The sequence below is a fragment of the Chaetodon trifascialis genome, chromosome 17 (assembly GCF_039877785.1).
Source record: "Chaetodon trifascialis isolate fChaTrf1 chromosome 17, fChaTrf1.hap1, whole genome shotgun sequence".
NCBI classification, from domain to species: Eukaryota; Metazoa; Chordata; class Actinopteri; order Chaetodontiformes; family Chaetodontidae; genus Chaetodon; species Chaetodon trifascialis.
The window spans coordinates 17,662,897-17,683,369 of record NC_092072.1 but is presented as its reverse complement, the minus strand read 5'-3'; the positions used below and the strand labels follow the sequence as shown (position 1 = coordinate 17,683,369).

The 20,473-nt window shown below is 44.2% G+C and overlaps 2 protein-coding genes across 2 annotated transcripts; one reads left to right on the top strand and one right to left on the bottom strand.

Moving 5' to 3' along the window:
• Nucleotides 1–2,189: 2,189 nt before the first annotated feature.
• On the bottom strand, nt 2,190–12,267 carry nsun2 (NOP2/Sun RNA methyltransferase 2). Its single transcript, XM_070985382.1, has 19 exons — nt 12,044–12,267; nt 11,176–11,333; nt 10,786–10,890; nt 10,603–10,708; nt 10,329–10,400; nt 10,066–10,150; nt 9,721–9,913; nt 9,029–9,103; nt 8,732–8,862; nt 7,418–7,491; nt 7,105–7,235; nt 6,100–6,196; nt 5,686–5,900; nt 5,466–5,558; nt 5,247–5,382; nt 4,089–4,169; nt 3,499–3,637; nt 3,008–3,047; nt 2,190–2,920 (listed from the first exon to the last, which is right to left on the bottom strand). The coding sequence occupies exons 1-19, from the start codon at nt 12,107–12,109 to the stop codon at nt 2,620–2,622; spliced, it is 2,298 nt and encodes a 765-aa protein (XP_070841483.1). The 5' UTR covers nt 12,110–12,267; the 3' UTR covers nt 2,190–2,619.
• Nucleotides 12,268–14,091: 1,824 nt separating this feature from the next.
• Nucleotides 14,092–20,209, top strand: srd5a1 (steroid-5-alpha-reductase, alpha polypeptide 1 (3-oxo-5 alpha-steroid delta 4-dehydrogenase alpha 1)). Its single transcript, XM_070983982.1, has 5 exons — nt 14,092–14,554; nt 14,680–14,846; nt 16,465–16,566; nt 18,661–18,811; nt 18,900–20,209. Exons 1-5 carry the CDS (start codon nt 14,247–14,249, stop codon nt 18,964–18,966), a joined length of 795 nt encoding a protein of 264 aa, XP_070840083.1. The 5' UTR covers nt 14,092–14,246; the 3' UTR covers nt 18,967–20,209.
• Nucleotides 20,210–20,473: the final 264 nt, after the last annotated feature.

Here is a 20,473-nt window from a genome sequence, read left to right as displayed (position 1 = left end):
AAGTTAATGTCTCCCTGTGCGGAGTTAATGTCATCGCTAGTATTAGTAGGTTGGCAGTAAACGTTAAAGCTAAAAGGCAGAAGGCATCACTCACGCTGACAAACCTGCGCACACACTTTAAACACACAAAGACGGGCTTAGCTGAGGCATACACACAGATTCACACTCGGGCTTAACTCAAACACACACTCCCACGCACACAGACAGGCCTATGACTCAGTAACAACTTTTTGCCTTATCTCCAAACCTTTCTCTATCTGTCCAATTCAATTTATTCATCCCCACCCGCTCTCTCTAACCCTCCATCCACTCATCTCTCTTCATCCTCCCAAGGCTTTTATCATTTTCAACTCCTTATATTTTCATGCACTCTCCTCCACTCAGCTCGATTTTTCTCTCCTCGTTCATCCTTGACTGACTCCACAGGCAGCTCCTCCCTCTGTTAACGCCTTCACCTTCGCTGTGAAATACCTTCTGCACATTTTTAAAAACATCTACTTGTCCCCCCCCCCTCCCACAATTTGGCTAACAATAAAAGCAAGGAAAGCAAGCTACAACTGGGTTCACTCCTCCACTCCATCCTCGCATGTAACCCAAACACTGACTCTTCTTGCCCCAGACTTGTCCCCTTCCGCCTCTGCAAACAGCGCTGTCACCGGCATATCCACAGCGGAGGGAATTGACATGACAGCCGCTCTGCTGCTTGGTAATACTCACTGCCGTGCACTTTAGAGGTCACAGATCAAATGAAAAAAAGAAGAAGAAGAAGGGAACGAGGCACGACGGGGGAGATGAAGAAGAAAAGTGAGGACGGAGTTAGGAGGAGAAAAGGAGAGCAGAGGAGTGCGGGATGCTCTCTGTGGTCCCTCTGTCCTCTGCTCTCCTCCCGTCACCGGAGAGAGGTGAGGGGGCTGGTTGTCATGGCGGCTGTTGTCATGGCAGCTGGACTGGGTAATAAACAGGAGAGATGTCTGTCCATCCGGTGCAGCCTTGTCAACCGCTGACAAGACACTGAGAATATGTTGTTGTCATGGGAAATTTGATGTTTTTTGATCATCACTGCAAGGACACGTGTGTTCCTCTGCACCCTGAGGAAACTGGTGGAGGCGGCGAGGCTTGTCTTTAAAAATATGCCTCTGAAGGACATTTTAAGGCCTGTGGTTCCTGCACTTTTTGCCTGGTTTATGGCAAGATACTCGCAAAAATGACAGCATTCTCATCAGCCTCAGCTGGACTTCTAACTTGCATGTTAGGATGCTAACATGCTAAACAAAGGCTGGTTGACATAGCTGCTAAACATCAGCATATTAGCGCTGTCGTTTTGAGCATGTCATCTGATGCTGCTATGCGGATGTTAGCGTTAAACCTCTCACAGTACTCACATACAGCCTCACAGAGCTCTAGCATGGCTGTTGACTCTTAGTCTTGGTTAATCCGCAGCGTCCCCTCGTAGAGATCTATTTTCCTGGCCTCTATGACTTGGTTTTAGGTTTTCAAGGACAAAAACACAACCTGTGTTTTGCATTTACCAATCTTAGTTATTTAAAGAGAAAGACATAATAAAAAGATAAAATATTAGTTGACTTGGAAAACATGTTATGTCTTTCAGCCTTATTTGTTTCTTTTATTTTTCTACATATGAAAATACAATATAGACAAGTCCCCTTTTTAGCTTTTTGGCTCAGGAGTGCTGATGAAGAAAGTTTGGGCTCCACTCATTATGATGATTCTGACAGAAAACTTCATGACTGCGGGGTTGTTCTTTCCGTTTTAAACATTATTAATCATTATATGACCACTTGCCATGGTGCAGCACATACTAGCTTGCAAAACAGAAAATAAGCAGAAGTTTGTGTGTTCAGTGAGCAGGTACGCTCGAGCTGCAGGACTGTGGAGTAGGGGCGGGTGGAGATAGAGGTGGGTACTGATCTGTGCATAGTAAATGAAACCATCGAAGCCATTTTAAGGCATAGTGGGATTTTTTCCTGGGTTTCAAGGGGTTTAATCAATGCCAGGAGAGGAAAATGTCAAATAAAAAAATAAAAACTTGCATCCTTAATTCGATTAATTTACCATTCTATTAAATTTCTCATGGCTGTTTTATTTTGTCTAATTTGCAGAACCTAATGAACCCCATTTCAAGCATGCCTTTTACGCTCCAATGGGCCAAGAGTGAGCATAAAGTCAAATAATTTGTCCGGTGACACAATTAACCTGAACACTTTTAATCAACTCCGCATTTCTGCTTAATTACAGGTGTAGAAAATGAGATGGCAGTTTATAGAAACCTCTCTAAACATGAGAAACTGAAAGAAACGTGATGCCACTGGGTCAGTGGAGTGAGTTTGTTAAACCATAAAAAAACAGTTCTATAAAATAAGACAAGCTGTTAAACTAAAAAGCGGACACCTGGAGGGGCTCCAAAACGTGACAATCCAAAGGGAGTCCATCTCTGGGCAGAAATCCTTCTGTAGTGGCAGTGTGGCAAACAGAGAAACCCATACAGGCACGTCGCCCTCCTCTTCCACATAATGTGGTCTTGGATTTGATCAACAGCTCTTAGAGCTTCAATACGTCTTCAGCCAATCCTCCTTCCTCTCCGCCGTCTCCTCCACATCCTCAGCTGCTTGCCGCCTGGCTGCCGCTGTCGGTCTTTGGTTGCGACGATCCATTTTCATCGCCGTTCTCCAAGTCCATCTCGGCCTCATTTTCCACCGCTCCTTCCTCCTCTGCGTCCTTTTCCACCTCTTCCTTGCCTTCATCCCTCTGTTTCTGCCCGAGGCCCTGTTTGTCTCTGAAGACCTCCACGCCTAACATTCGGAGGTAATGAAACCTCTCGTTGCGGGGGACGAAGGCTCGGATGGATGTCTTTCCCCTCCAGCCACACAGCTGGATGGGACACTGCGGCTCCGCTGGGGCGCTGACAAACAGAGGGTTACGGTGGCTGTCAGAAATGAGCAAGGTCATCGCTTCAAAAACATAATATGCAGATAAAAAATCTACTTACTTTGGATTAGGAATGTACTTCAACACAATGCTACCCATAACTGTGGAGAGAAGAGCGGATCAATAACTTATAAGCAACAACAGATTCTTCCAAAAGCGCGTTGTAACATTAGCTACTCCACCACGCTGGACATGCACACTTCCATATATTAATACTGGCTAACTGCCCAGCGTAACTACAGCTCTTCTTTTGCTCGGCCCCTCTTGTGAGGTTTTTGGGTCGGTGCCTTGCTCAAGGGCAGCTCAGCAGCAGTTGCTGAGAGAGACTGAGCATTACTCATTCACTTTTTCATTCTATGCCAGAAAGCTGCCCGTCACTAACCCACCACTCCAACCTCTAGGCTGCTACGGCTGCTACGGCTGCTTCCCGCACTCTTCTAGTTGTAGAATCAAAAGTAAAATCTCAAGTCTACTAATAACAGAGTGATACTTTTCTTAAAGTGGTTATTTCATTGGTCGCCTTCGACTTTGGGATGAGAATGTTTTGCTCACCCATTTTCTTGGCCTGAGCGTGAGCGTCGTCCTGCAGTTTGCTGAGGAAGGGGTTCTCCTGGGTCAGCAGCACTTTGATGTCCTCCACACTCACTCCGATTATCCTGGAGCGGATGTACGGCTGAAGAGTGTAGATACCCTTGTAGGACAAAGGAGAGATGTGGCTGAAAATATAATAAACTCAGACTAGACCCAGTTACACAGCGCATATAATATGAATTAATGCTACGTTCGAGTGTGGACTCCCTTGTTCATCGCCTCTGTGGTGAATACAGTAAAGACAGCTGAATGCATGTTTGAGGAGCTTTTGACAATCAAATATACTATAAAATCAAAGAATTCATCATCATGGATCACTGTGTGTACCAGTTCACATCATGAGGTTGATTTGCATACAAAGAGAATGATGGAAATAATGGAGCAAATGTGTGGAGAGGATGTTTTCACAGTAACGCAGCTTTCGGTTAAAAAGGCACTACTGAACACAGAACAGGTGGATTTACAGAAAATTCTTTTTACTCCTGAAGATTTCATGTGAGGACGGGAAGTGGCGCTCACACTGCTGTGGGGTGTGTGTGTGTGTGTGTTACCTCCTGAGCGAGTCTGAAGGCGCAGCCAAACTCCTCTCCATCACTGTTGCGAGACCACACCTTCACCCCCGTGTTAATGACCTGCGAAACAAGCACAACAGCCACGCTGACACACGGATCCGCACAAAAACAACACAATGAGGCCAAATTCTACCTGCTTACTACGCTAATTAACATCTCTAAAGAAAACACGATCAAGGGTCATTTAAATTAAAACAGAGGACTAATTGTGTTACTTGTGGTGTTGCAGTACTACTGATGTTCACCATGTTCACTTTGCTCGAGGCATCTCCTTACAAGATGTTACAAAACTGTGGGGAAACACAGGGCAGCTGGTCTCCGGTGTCCCAGCAGGAGTGCGAGGCGACTGTCTGTCATCTGCACAGTAAAATTCAACTATTCTACAAATAAATAAGCATGTTGAATTTTTTACCTTATGGAAGTGGAGTGATTAAAATTAGCTTTGCATGGTATTTTAATATGAAAACATTAAGGTGGGAAAAATTAAATTAAAAATTATTAAATTAATGATAAAAAGACAAATTCCAGAACTTTTCTCTGTGAAACCTGAGATAACAGAAAGAGAAGGGAAGTGAACATAGGCCCTGGCAATGTGGAGACATGCAATTCACTGTGGTTTAGCCCAATATGAAGTGACTAAAAACTGAGAAAAATTAAACAAAATGAAGAGAACAAAGAGACTGAGGCTACACATGCACGCACATACACAAGCACACACACACGCATGCGCACGCACACACACAAACACAGCCACCTGTGCAGGTGCTACAGGGTGGAGGACCAGAGGGATTTGGGATAGAGAGGGTCCCATCTGCTAGGCTGGTTCCCTCTGATGAGCTGGTACATGTACACACACACTGTACCGCACACACACAAATGCACAAACTATAAAAATAAACCGATGTACCAATGTAAAACCAATATGTCTGTATCCAAAATCTGCAGACACTGCAGCCTGTTGGACTACACTGTGTAATGTGATTAATACCAAACGCACCGTCTCCAGGAAAGAAGCGATTCTTGATTTGTTGCATCTATTTGTATCAGATTTCCAGGTGAGGAAATGCTTTATCATCACCATCAGACCTGGTCGTGAGTGTGTGCGATGATGTAAACGCTGCTCCAAAACAAACACACCTTCATGCGCTCGCTGTTGTTGAGTAGCACGTTGCGCAATTCTTTGGACACCATGTACAAGTGTCTCTTCTTGCCCTCGTGGGTCCTGGTCAGGACATTGAGCTTGGGGAAGTCGGGCGACAGATTGTAGAAAGATCTAGAGACAACAGAAAAAAGAAAAAAAAAGTTTTGCCACTGAAAATGAACATTTTCCTGTCTAATACACACAGAGGCACTTACTGTATGGTGGTGAAGACAGGGTCTTCCTCAGTAAGGAACACAAAGGGGTCTTCTTTATAGCCAAACAGCCTCATCTTCTTCGAGGCTGGAGGCCTGGAACACAGAGAGATGAGACATTGTTTATTTTAATGGCATTGTAATTGTTTTTTTTTTTTTAATCATGGCTGCAGACTTTGCAGCTTCCCTTTGTTCATCCACTAACCAGACCAACATGACTCACCCGCACACTCCATCTTGTTTATCAGTGGTCTCCTGGGCAGAGGGAGCTCCTGTGGGTGCCTCCTCTTCTGCCTCCCTGTCTGCCTTTCCCTCTGGGCCTCCTGCCTCCCCCTCCTCCACAGTGCTCTCAGGGAGATGAGAAGTGTGTGCGGGGATGGAGGCCGCCGGAGAGCCTCCGGTCTGGGCCGCTGAGAGGGACGAGACATCCTTCCTCAGCTGGAGACAACGAGGAGTGTGATGAGCAGACAAAGAAAGGAGGAGTCCCAGCTGTGGTTTGTAACGCTGAACAGGTGAGTGATGCAGTGGGGGTGTTGCTGCTGGTTCAACAGACATACCCCCAAACCCACACGGGGAGTTTCTCCTCCACTTCCCTCTTTGAGTAGGACTCTAAGTGTGTGTGTTTGTGAGGAAGTACCTTGGGATATCTTTTGTTCCAAGGCATCGGGGCTTTCTTCACCAGCACGGCCACGAAGAAACCTCCAGTGTTCTGGTGATGTGGCAGAATCCTCATACTAACATTATAACACACACACACACACACACACACACACACACACACACACACACACACACACACACACACACACACACACACACACACACACACACACACACACACACACACACACACACACACACACACACACACTAACATAAGTCATGGTTTTGCTTTTTATTGTGCCACCTACTGTGAAGTTAAACAAGGACTGTTTCAGCATTAAATAAAAAGGCGCTTAGACAATATATGACAAGAGCGCCATCTGCTGGCCACTGTCACGTTGGTCTGAGCATTAAAGTAAAAGCTGCAGAGTAGAAATGACATCATCCCCCATTATGTGAGAGTGCAGGTGTGTACATATATGTGCATCTATGCAGACAGTGTGTGTGTGTGTGTGTGTGTGTGTGTGTGTGTGTGTGTGTGTGTGTGTGTGTGTGTGTGTGTGTGTGTGTGTGTGTGCGAAGCTGTGCCAAAAAAATAAATCACACACATTACTCAGCTAATGAATTTGGCACCAATGAAAACAGGAAAGTGTGAGTGTGTGAGCGCTTGTGTTTTTCTGCTTTCATTACTCTGAGGAGGATAAAAAGGGTTGCTAAATTAAGACGAGGGTTTGGGGGGAAAGAGGTGAATCTGGTCACATGACCCTTCCTCCTCTATACACTGAAGAAAATTTTATGAGCTGGATCTTCTTTTTTTTTTGTTGAATCGTCTCCCTGCTACTGAACTCACCAACAGAATAGACTCAAATTGGCCTTAAACGAGGCTTCCTGCTCTCACTGCACCTATTTGCTTTGGCTCTTGAGCCTTTAGCTGAAGCCATTAGAACTCAGCCGACTGTACGTGGACTACTCTAATGGCAAAGTAAGTCCTCCACATTTTAAAATCATACAAACGTTCAGTGTGTGAGTGTGTGCATACCATCTCTCCAGATGCATGCCAGCGAGTTTCTCCGCGTCTTTAGGTGGGAACATGGTGGGGCGGATCTGTGTGTGACGACTGCTTGGAACCTCGGACCAGTCTGAGTACCACTGGCCCTCCTTGGTCATCAGCTACAGAGACAACATCTGTTTAAGTGTGCAATCCAATCGAAATCATCCACAGTCAGGACACTAACCTACACAATGCTGTCTGACTTGAAGCGCTTCTGTGACCTAAACACCGTTTTCCTTCATGATATGTTGCTGAGGCGGTTGATGTTGTACTGACTGCCACAAACTAAACGTTCCAGTACCTTCCAGGAAGTGACGCCAGGCATCCACTTCAGCCCTGGCAGATCAGCTGAGCTGTCAGCCAGCTCCAGTGCTCCTGGCAACGGGGATGGGAAAGACATTACAACTTGGCGGAAAACAAGCGGCTATACTTAGATGTCATATTTATTTACTGCATTCTGATACATTTAGCAGCTCAAAAGTGAAGGGGACTTTATTGTAGGCTCTGTCGCTATTGACCTTGTGTGTTTCAACATGAAGGAAGTGCTCCAACTGCTGGTTTTGTGCTATCTGATTAGTCTTACAATATAACAGACAGCGTTAAAGATCTGCATCGCACAAGGAGAAATGAGACTTTCTTCCTTGGCAGTCTTTAGCAGTATGATTTAAGCTCTGAAATGTTCTGTGTGGGCATTCAGACGTGTGCTAATACAATATTTCTTCGTCCAGAACACAGAGTCCCAGTAGAAACTCATTTGGTTTGAGTTACATTATTACACTCCACTGGACCTTCAAATGGATCACATATGGATGCACATGCATAACTTAAATGATAACACCAAACGTTTTCCACGCTTGTTTTAGACCGAAAGATTCCCGCAGACTATCCGCCTACACACCTGTTCATCCAGGTGTGCAAAGGTTCTGCCCCACACTTTTCTCATACATCTGCATGAGGTTCAGTGAATCAGATAAAAACATCAGCCCACTGTGTGATAGCTTCCAGATACACGTTAATATAGGATATATATTAATATATGTAATATTTGCTGCCTTTCCTTGTCATATGTGACAATAACATGAATATTGTTGGATTTTAGATTGGTGGTCAGACAAAATGAGCAAACTGTAAGCTAGTCAGAATCTAGTTTTAGGCTAGTTGTCAATTAGGTGTAAGCTAGTTAATGCCATAGGTAACTTTGCACCAACGATCATCTTTCTAATTGGACATCTGTGGTGGACATGGTTGATTGAGCCAGACCACATGAGCTCTTCATTAACATGGACACGTCTTCCCATTTTTGAGACGTTTACAGAAGGTTGTGTGAAACAATCAGAGCAAAGACTTTTGACTTGTGTTGAAAAGCTGGCAAAAGAAACAGACAAGCAAGACAGAGACGGAAAATGAAAAAATGAGCAGGCCCCATAAGGTCATGAAGAAAAATCTTTGTAATCTTAGGAAATAAAGGGTAAAAAGTGGAATGAATGAAACTAAAATTGAGCTCTCATTTGAACAAAAGGTCTGCCATATATTGCTTAAATTGTACAGCCCTGAGAGTGTGTGTGTGAGTGTGTGTGTGTGTGTGTGTGTGTGTGTGTGTGTGTGTGTGTGTTACCTTCGCTCTTCTCCAGCAGCGCTGCAATGACAGCTTCGTCCTCTATAGGGTTGAGTGAACAGGTGGAGTAGACCATTCTCCCTCCCACAGCCAGCTGTTCAACGCCGCGCACTGCGATACGCAGCTGGAGCCTGGTGAACACATATACATTCGCTCTGTAACACGGCCAACTTTTTTTAATTAGCACCAAAAGAGCACAGTCCATTCCCTTGTCGCTTAGTCACTTTGGTCTATCACAGAAGTGTATGGATTCCTATGTTGTCACCAAAGCACAAACGCGCGCCCTCCCCCACTCACCCGTGGAGGTGTAGGCTGTTGCTGGTCGTCCACTTCTTCCACACGTCTATGTTCTTCCTCATGGTGCCGTCCCCGCTGCAGAGCACAGAGCAGACAGCAGCACCAGTCAGACACATCCCCAGTTTAGCCTGAGGCGCTGAAACCACCAGAGATCCCGACACTTCTCGCAGGGTAAAAATGTTTGCCAAGCACAAACGGTCTAAACGCTGGGCTTTAGCTGACTGCTCGCATCACTGCTGCCTGCTTCTCTCTGTCTTCATTACAGCTTTTCCTCCCCTCCCTCTCCCTATGTTGTGTTTGGCACGGCCTCCTGGCTTCAGCACTACAGCTGGCCAAACTCAGGCAGCATTTGCAAACAAATGCAGTTCTGTTTTGGCCATAAAATGACACGAGATTTCAAGAGGAGAAGGATGTTTTACCCCAAAGCCTGGACTGAAACGTTAAGAACAAAACTCTATAACAGCCATTTGTAAGAGACCTGTAAATACCCTGCATTTAACAGACTGGGTGAAGCCTTATCTCTATCTATCACACAAAATCTCTTCTCCAAACAACCACACACACAGCAGAGCTTATCAACCATATTTCTCTTTTCATCCACTTCCTCCTCTGTCATTCAAACACTAACTCTCCCGCAGTGCTGTAATACATGTCAGTGATGCAGACACGGGGTCACGCAGCCCTTCACTGACCTGCAGGGCACGTCGCACAGGATGCGGTCGTAGAAGAGGATGTCCTTCTTGCCGTCGGAGCTGATCTTGAGCGTGGGGATGCAGGAGGCGTCGTGGTTGACCACCATGATGCAGGGGCTGTTGAGACGTTTGGCTTGATGCACAAGCAGGTAGCAGCGCTTGTTGTCCACGTCGTTGGCAATGACAAAGCCCTCTGGAGGGTAGAAAAGTGGAGATTGTGGATCACAGATGTTCTCTGTAGTTGCTCATTACCATAAATCTGTGCACATTATATTTTTTTTCACTCAAACACAAAGTAATCAGTCACTGTAACATCTTTCCTGGTTTCCAACGTGTGTTTCCCACCTGGAAATGGCACGTCCATGTCAGCATGGAGCATCTCGATGAGCTGAGCTGTCTTGGACCCTGGAGCTGCACACATGTCCAGGATCTGCGCACAAACACACACGCATGCCAATACTTCAAAACAAGAGCTTCTTTTGAAGACAGCTGTTTCCAAGCTACAGGGAAAGAGTTTTACAAGAAGGCACAAGGGAGAAAAAATGCTGAATAGAAAATGCATTAAAACAGTGACAGACGTATTCTTAACCTTCAAAGAGGGCTTTTACCTTGTGGTGGGGCTCAATCTTCAGGAGCAGAGGAGGGATCATGCTGACAGCCTCCTGTCGACTGATGTTACCCTGCAAGGACAAACACAAAAATGACGCTCATCTTTTCATTTCTCTGATGATTTCTGACATTGTGTTCCTCTTATTTTTGTAACTGCTTATCCAGAGTAAATTTTGTGAGCAAGACCAAATTTCAAACTTGCAGTGCTGCTTTGAGACGTTAACTTTATGGTGTTTTCTGGTACATTTTCTGTTTAGTTTGTGCTTTTCTCACCGACTCAGTCTCGCTGACCAGAAACTGATGGAACTTCTCCAGCAGGGGAGACTTCCTAATGATTTTCCTGCTCATGTTGGTGTGCCACGCCTGTTCATCGGGATACCTGGAAAGGATAGGACACAGTGTGCACCGAGTTTCTCATCTGAATCTGCATGTCTTAGGTAAATCGTGAGATTTTACCAGCTCAGAGCCTGGGGAGCCTCAATCTTCTGGCCATCAATCTCCAGCTCTTGAATATCCTTAAAGTATTTTTCCTTCAGACAGTGGAGGATTTCCTTGGCATGGCTGGAACAAGACAGGAAGCAGGGGAAATTGGGTATGAAGTAATGGAAGTTGTCAAACCACCGTCCCCTTTACAAGCCAAAATACTGGGGCTTAGATCAAGATGATACAGATGTGCAAAGTTGTGGGTTGAATCAGAAAAGTCTTGAATGATGTTATATGGGGTGCATACACTTGCCATACAGAAAAGGTATATTCATTTACTCAACTTGCATGGTGCTTATCGTGCCACTTTTCAATGAACAAGACAAAGAGTGTGAATCCAGGTCATAAATCTGTCCAGCTCACCTCTTATACCCAGTGATGCGGATGGTTGCCGGCAGCGGTTCCCTCATTGCTTCCATAAACTGTTCAAACTCTCCATCAGGCACCAGGCCTTGTCCCTTGTAGTAGTGCTCAAACAGCTTATTCTCCTTGACAATGTCAGCATAGCCAGCTCCCCAGCCCTAAACACATGGATGAATGGTTATTAGAAAGGGTCACACACACTGAACATTTCAACTGCCTTTCTGTACAAAACTAACTGAAAAAACACCTACTAATTGGGGTTGCAGTCTTTCATATTAAAAATACCTTGAAAGTCTTACAAATTTCCGTCGATTAAATGTTTTCTTGTTTATGGTCAGGAGTAAATAACTTGTTGAACGTCATAAGACTTGCCACATTTTTATTACGGTCTTCTGGTCAATTCGGCATGAAGCACACTACTAATAGTACTTATTTCAGGACATTTTGGAGATTTTTTTCAACCCTGCTTGCCCCATCCCGTCAGTGTTTTGATATATTTGTGAGGTAAACTTGTGCGCCCCCCTTTGCCTGCATGCATGTTCACATACAATTAACACATTTCTGAACCAAGTCTGGTGAAGCCCCACAATCTTTCCAAACCAAATCAATAAGGCGCGTATCAAAAGTTAAACGTGACAAAAAGTGGCCACACATGGCTTTGATAATAACTGAGGTAACGGTAGCTAACAGTAAAGCTCTCCGACGTTGCAGCTGTTTAGCGACGTCACAGAAGCATGACTTCTGAAACACACAACCGTGTTTGTCCCAGCTCCATTTGCATTTAGTGTACTAGGCTAACATGTTGCCAGACTGAGCACTTTACACCTCACATTAGCCGGAGTTGCTGTATCTTGTGCGTGAACCTTACAGCGTTGTCTCTGTTGTCCCTGCTAGTAGTTTGGTTTTTCTGGCGCTGTCTGCTTCTTTTCCCCATGCTGGAGTAGTAGACAACTCTGGAGAAAGGTGTGCGGAACAGCGTGGTGGATGAATGCAGAGAAAAGTGGCCTGCAACTTGGTAAAACGTATGTCTACAGAGCGTTTAAGGAAGGACTGCTATGCTGTGTATCCTCGAAACGTGTTGCCTCTGCTGTGACGCACGTGAATCAGGACCCTTCGAGGTGGCCGAGAATTTTGCCTGAAATAAAGTAACACATCTCGTGCGATTTATGAAATAATTGAAAATTACATGCACTAAGTGCACTATGAAATTATTACACGAATTCGCTTCATGAACGAATTCGCTTAAAATATTCATCTATTTCGTTTGTGGGTTTTTTTGTATTACAATATTATTTATGTATTATTGTTAATTCGTGCTTACTGGGTGACTTTACTGGGTGACAAGCTGACAGCGATGCAGGTGGACGCCCCCCTAGTGTCCTGGATAGTGGACTACCTGACTGGCAGACCACAGTATGTGCACCTGCAACAATGTGTGTCAGACAGAGTCAGCAACACTGGCGCTCCACAGGGGACTGTTCTCTCTCCCTTCCTCTTCACCCTCTACACCACGGACTTCAACTATTGCACAGAGACCTGCCACCTTCAGAAGTTTTCTGATGACTCTGCCATAGTTGGATGTATCAGCAAGGGCGATGAGGATGAGTACAGGGCTGCTGTAGACAACTTTGTCACATGGTGCGAGCAGAACCATCTGCAACTAAATGTGGCAAAGACTAAGGAACTGGTAGTGGACCTGAGAAGAACCAAGGCACCAGTGACCCCTGTTTCCATCCAGGGGGTCAGTGTGGACATTGTGGAGGATTACAAGTACCTGGAGTATGACACAATATGACACTGACGCTCTCTTCAGAAAGGGCCAGAGTCGTCTCTATTTCCTGAGACGACTGAGGTCTTTCAACATCTGCTGGACTATGCTCAGGATTTTCTATGAGTCTGTGGTGGCAAGTGCTATTCTCTATGCTGGTGTGTGCTGGGGCAGCAGGCTGAGGATGGCAGACGCCAACAGACTCAAAAAACTGATCCTCAAGGCCAGTGACATTGTGGGGATGGAGTGTGACTGACGGTGGTGTCAGAGAGGAGAATGCTGAATAAGCTACGGACTATCTTGGACAACATCTCACACCCACTTCATGATGCGCTGGCCAGGCACAGGAGTACGTTCAGTGAGAGACTCATCCCACCAAAACCCAGGACTGAATGCTACAGGAAATCATTCCTGCCTGTGGCCATCCACCTGTACAACTCCTCCCTCTGAATGGCCCCTGGACTTTTCACTTACATATTTGACTAGATCTGTTACATATTTGACTAAATTCAACTTGCACATCCTTTTGTAGCCAAACTTACTTTGCACATCCGTTTGTAATTTCTTGTGCATCTGTATGTATCACTTTGCACATTACTTTGCACACCCGTTTGCAAAGTTCTATTCTATTCTGTTTGTATATACTGTTTATTTTTTCCTCAGTATATACATATATACTTTTATATTCTGTTCTATATTTTGTGGTATATTTTGTTATAGAATTTTTTTTCCCCAATATAAATATTTTGTTTTTATATTTGCTTTATATATATATAGTTCTCTCTCTTTTCTTTCTTTTCTAATTTTATTCTAATTCCGTTCTTGTAAGGAGCACCGCAACTAAAACAATTTCCCCTTGGGGATAAATAAAGGATTTCTGATTCTCATTCTAATTCTGATTATATGTCACATACAAACATTAGCGAATAGTCAAGTTAACGTCAGCGTGAGCGACCAGGTAACCAGGTCATTGTTTACAGCGGATTATATATGTCAATTAACTTATGAATATGTATTATTGACATCAGCTGGCACACCCATGCATCAGATAGTGGACGACAATTGTATAAAGTTCGATGCAAAGCCGAGCATTTTGATTGGCTAATAAGAGACAGCCCTATATTCGTTGAGCTGTGATTGGTCGGGGTGGGACACCCGTGCGTCAGTCGTGTGCATTCGCTGTGTGAAAATCTGTAGCGTGCTTCGGTATTAGCCAGTGATACAGCATATAGTCAAATAGTTACGACTGTTTAAAACATATACATTATTTCTTTTTTAGTTTTGTAACAACAGTCCTCCCGCCATGGACTCACTGCTCTCCAGGCTCTTCTCGGAAAAAGAGGAGCCGTACATTTTGGACTGCATGGCTTACTTCATGTTTTTCATGGCAGCCTGCACTTCAGTTTCTTTACTTTTCGAAAATGTCCCGTACGGGCGATATGCTACCAGCAAATATGGATTTCCAGTGAATGTCCGGTTTGCTTGGTTCGTTCAGGAGCTGCCTGCGTTCCTGGTGCCTCTGTGCCTGGTTGTTTGGACATCCTCTGCGAAAACCTCACTACTGCCCAACCAGCTGCTCATTGCTATGTATTTCTGCCACTATGCTCAAAGGTAGGAAATAACGTTACAGCCAATCAGGCTGCACCGTAATACTAGCTAGCTAATCTACATCTGTGCGTCAAAGCAAGTATTAGAAATGACTGAGGTGTGTTAACAACATTTTGGTTCTGCTGCAGATCCCTTATTTATCCATTTTTAATCCGAGGAGGTAAACCGACACCATTCATCTCATTTGCCATGGCCTTTGTTTTCTGCATCTATAATGGCTACATGCAGATCAGGTACCTGAGCCATTATGCTGAGTACCCTGCACACTGGGTTACACACCCATGCTTCATCGCAGGTAGGTCTTCTGTCTGCTGCTTTCTACAAGGGAAACATGAATTACATTGGCAGGTGTTGACATTTATTGTGCATAGTGTACAAGGATAAGAGAGGATGAATGTAAAGATTTAAAGTGGTGCTCCAGGGCCTGTTCTTTAAAATGTGGCTGAACTAGTTCACACTACAATGGCCCCGATTATTCTCATTCTATCCAGCTAATTTGCTTTTTGTGATGTTTGAGGATTGATTTCTTTATCCTGGATGAATTTGTCTTGAATAACAGTGCACTTTTATTTTGAAAGAAAGGCAAACGATCACGTGATTGAAGATGATACCAGCTGACCATGTTGGGAACCGTCCCAGCATGCAACAGATAAATGAGCAAAGTCTAATTTTGGTCCTGCATGGTTCCTGCTGTGCTGTGCGCCGCATGAGTAGATATGACCACTGGGTGTGGTCAGGGGTGATGTTGGGTGTTTGATTGGTGGATGTTCCCTATGAACATGCAACACACTTTATGTGATGATCATAAACCTGCTGTTACAAAAATGAAACCTCAGCAGTGGGAGTTTGACAAGTTTTAGAGTTCAAATGACAAATTCCCCCTGTCAAAGTGAAATTCAGTGTCATACTGTATATCCTGGCTTCCCTGTTTTTTAACAGGCTGAATCTTTGGTTCAGTTCTTTTTTGTCATTTCTTTATTTTTAATTGATTTATTTTCATTTTGTCTCATTTTGTCATGCGCAAGTAGAGTAAAATTCTTTTGCTGTGATAATTACACCAACAGCTCATTGTGCTTGTACAATAACCTGCATGTTCTCATCTAAAATTATTATTCTATCAATCCTGTTTGGCTGCAAATCTAAGAAAGTGAGTCAGCTGTATGTGAAGGGAGTTCATGTGTAGGGCTTCTCTCTTCATTTTAAATTAAATGAAATGGCAAAGCTTAAAAACATCGCTGTCATTCAAACTCGTCTGTCATCTCTTGGCTTTTGTTCCACTGCAGGTGTTTCTGTAGCTTTCCAAACCTCACTCATAGTGCTCAACGGTTTTTCTTGGCTCCGCTTGCCGTTCGAAACATAGGAGCATGTCTGTTCAGAATATATGTTTTTCCACCGGGGCTGTCCCTCTGCTCCCTTTACTGTCACTATCAAATGCTGCATCTGCAGCAGACAAAGACAAGTGGAACGAAATAGAAAATTATTCAACGAGAATGGAATGACAGTTTGAAAGTATAGTTTTCTTTCTCATTTACCAGCCCCCTGACAGGACAAGGGGATTCCTATTAGATATTATATACATGTATATACAGTAATGTGGTTATAGCTATCCATTTGAATGTTTCTCATGCTATACATTATTACTAAACTTGCCAGATGTTTACAAAAAGATTGTGTCACTCCTGTATTTGCTCTCTATCTGAGCACTCGTCAAGCTCGTGTCTGTGCATGCAGCGTGGAGCTGGGGGGGGGGGATTAGCTGACATTAGCATAAAGATATTGATCTGCTCATCTTGCTCCTGGATGGAAAGCAAATAAGAGTTTTTTTTTTTGTCTAAAACCTCTAAAAGTTGGCTGACTGGCGTTTGGTCAGTAAAATGTCGTGCTGATGCAGCTTTTGGTTGGTTCGTCTCCAGGGTCTGTGCTGTGGTTGGTCGGTTGGCTGGTGAATGTGCACTCTGACCACATCCTGAGGAACCTGAGAAAGCCTGGAGAGACTGGTTACAAGATTCCCACAGGTAAGGGCTTTAATCATCAACCACTGGGCGAAATTATTTCTCTCACCGCAGCGAGCAAGCCTGACTCTCCGATTACAGCACAGCACATCTAACTTTCACAGAGGAAGAGTACAGTGAGAAACACTGAAATTGAACAAACTGAAGGGGACCATTCTTCGGAGTATTTTTACTTTTAAATGCAGGATATTCACCGTTGAAGGCACATTTGACTTTGTGATGCTACCTCTACTTAAGTTTCGAGTTCGGATCCTTTTTCCAGCGCTGCTGTGGGGTGACAAGAAAGTCAAGAAAGCAGTAATCACATCATGGCACAGAACTCTGTGGTCGCTGTACGCAGCGCTACATGCTAATTTTCCAGTGTGGTCGCATGATTATACAGGATGACACTGTGAGCAGAATCACAGGTTGTCAGTAGTTATCTTTGCCTCGGTGCTGTGCCCTCTGCGAGCCCTTACATTAGTGTTCTAAAAAGGTTCTTGCTGCTTTGATTCTAATGTGGTCTAACTCCGCTTGTGTGTCAGTGATTCACAATACTTGGAGTGTTTGTGCGTCTAGTTTTGCTTTACGTGACACATTTTCTAAAGTGCACAGTGTTGATGGTAATCATGTTGAACAGCAAGCCGGGCCCGCATTGGAACATGCACATGTACGTCTGCACATGTTGTGACCAGACAGAAGGAAGATTCGAGAAGAAGTGTTCATGTTGTCATCTTTACTGTTATATTAAGTAGTAAATGTGTCTTTTTCATGAGGCAGTTATACAATTCTGCTAATTGGATGCAGTAATAATTAGCTTCAGTATGTAAAATAATAAAGAAAGTGTGAATGTGCTTATTTGCTGACACTACACTTGTGTTCGTACAGTGAATATGAAGCTACAGCCAGCAACCAGTTGTCTTAGTATGGCATAAATACTCTAAGCAGGGGGTTAGCACCTAGCATGGTAAAAAGAAATCTTAGCAGCACTGCCAAAGCTCACTGATTAACATGTCAATCTGGTTTGTTTAATCCATACAAAAACAAGGAAGAGTAAAAGCAATAAGTTGGGGTTTTACAGAGTAAGGTGACCATTTTCCAGTCTTCGTGTTAAGCTAAGCTAAGCGGCTGCAGGCTCCACCTTTATACTAAATGTGGCATCATCTCATCAGCAAGAAAATGAGCAAGTGTATTTCCCAAAATCTCAAACTGTTCCTTTAAAAGAAAAATGATAGGAAATGTGAGCCCACTTGTATCAAGAAAACAGGCCGCGTCAGTCAACAATGAAAACCGTTCACTCACGAAACAGAAGGCAGGAGGTTTGGATGGTGGATATTTTTAACAGTGTGTGACCTTTACTGTGTGGAAGCGGCTGCACATTCTATGAGACGTGAAAGTCGCAGGAGTGAGGCTGGACAAACAAGATTTTGGCCCATCTCCAAAATTCCTTTTGACAAAGAGCCTTGAGGGCGGTATGTATTGGAAAAGCAAAATCGAATCTAAGTCGCTGCTTTTTCAGATCACATAATTGGCAAATTCAAACCAGAAGTTGGATGTTTTTGTCCTCCGCTAAATGAATCAGTAATCATAACAGGTTCACACAGAGAGAGCGGCTCCCCTGACTCACAGCTTAGTCACAATAATAGCACCTTGAGCCCGAACTCGCAGTGAACCTGTTGAAACAATCCATCTCGGACCCTTAAGGAAAATAAAGTGGTGAGAGGTGAGGCGGGAGGAAGCTGTGAGCTGCGCTACTCCAAATGAACCTCCAGGCACGTCTGGAATCCCCGCAGCCAAGAATCTGCCATTTTCACAATGAGCGGAGCAACACTACACATGGCCTGCAGTCAAATAGCGAGTGCTCAGCCATCTATGGTCAGCGTGGAGCTGGTTGTGTGGATTCCCTTCTAGTTTCCAGCAGCGTGCCGACTCACAGTTACACCGAGAGACAGTCAAAATGCCAGAACTCATTCAGCTAAGCACTGAATGGTGCTCGGTCAAAATCCGTCATTTTCTTTTTTTCTTCCGAGTCGAATATTAGGGTTGGCTTTGCTTGGGTCAGTGAATGTCTGAAAGGATGAGCATACCTGTCCTAATTCCTGTGTCTTCCACCCACAGGCGGAATGTTTGAATATGTGTCTGGAGCCAACTTCTTAGGAGAGATAACAGAGTGGGCAGGCTTCGCTCTGGCTGCCCACTCTGTTCACAGTTCATCTTTCGCCATCAGCACCTTAGTGGTCCTCACCAGCAGGGCTGTGGCCCACCACAAGTAAGAATAATAACACACACGCGCACACAGTAAGCTTGTTTTGCATTAATAGAAGAACATGGCTCTTTCCCTGTTTCTCTCTCTACAGATGGTACCTCGCTAAGTTCGAAGACTACCCTAAAAGCAGGAAGGCACTCATTCCCTTCCTCTTTTAAAACACTGTCGGCACTTGAAGCCTGAAAAGGCTCTTACAAGGGCTGAGAAGAATTTTCACATAACCCTTTTTTGTCTAATTTAGGAAAGCTCTGATGTCAGAACAAGCCTTGAAGATGCTGATTTTTTTCTTTCTTTCTTTCTTTCTCTGAAAACAGAATGAAACACAGGTTGCGTGCTTGTAAATGATCTCATCTGAGCTGCAAGTAGGCAACAGTTAAAAGCCATCATGTTCACTATTATTACTTTGGTAATAATGTCCATGAAACACACAAAGTAACCTCAACGATCATGAACTGAATGTACTGGAGGAGGTGGGTTTGCCGGTGAGGCAGCATTTAACACTCCTCTGGAGGAAATAAGATAGTGAATGGAGCATACCTCAATGGTAATACAGGGGATTTATAACTCTCTGCACCAGCAATAAACAGTTTTAAGACCCTCCGCTGATCTGCATATTCTCCCAGATGGAACATTAACTTGGAAATGCAAAGCAGACATTTTTCATACATTCTCAGGAGTCATCTGTTGCAAATGCTTCTTTTTAACATTCGTTCGAATTAAATGGATGAAAGAGGGACCACGAATTAAGTCCTGCCTCGTTTTGCTCTGGGTGTCATCAGCAAGACTTTTCTACTTACCTCATGGCCTCAACTCCTGGAGGAGAAGCCACTTTGGAACAAACGGTAACTGCATCTCTGTCCCGTAAAGACTGAGACTGTAGCGGGCTGGTCCGCAGATACTGGGCTGCAGGGAAATCAAATGGCGATCAAGCATGGCCCTCAATAACTCACTCATGCCTGAAATGAGAAGAGGAGAGCGCGGCCTCAACAGATCACTCATGGCAGGGTGTCTGAGAAAGAGAGAGGGAAGGAGTGAAAGCGCTGAAGAGCGCGTTGAGCATAGAGTAAGTGACAGTGAAGGGGTGGGGTTGTGTGGTTGAATGAAAGATGGACAGAAAAGAAAAGGAATCCTCAGTATCAATCTTTTTTTCTGTTACGGTTTCAAAATCCCTTTTACCACGGGCCAGATAATCTCGTCATTGTGAGTTGGGACTTTTCTAAGAATCATGTCTTACTTTTTGAAGACTAGTAACGTGATCTGCCTCTTCGACTGTTTCACTGGTTTCTCAGAACAGGTTTCCAGCACAAACACCAGTCACAGTCATTCTGAATTTTTAAAAATGTGTTGTATTTGAAATAAATTTGTCATTTTTCCACATGCTTTCATCAATAAATAATGGGGAAAAGCAGAGGCTGTGTGTCGCTGAGAGCTATGCAGAGTGACATCCTTCATGTTCGAGGTCCCCGCTGTCTCTTTTGCTCTCCCAGGCTATTTCCTCCGTGTCTCCTCTTTATCCACGCTTCTTGTAATAGCATCGCTATATTACACAGCCAGTATTTACTGAGCCTGCCATCTGACTATAATACCATTCATCTTCAGGAAGAGGCCATTGGATTTTCTTTTTATATGCAAAGCATTTCAATGCCCTGGCCTTTAACTCTCCAA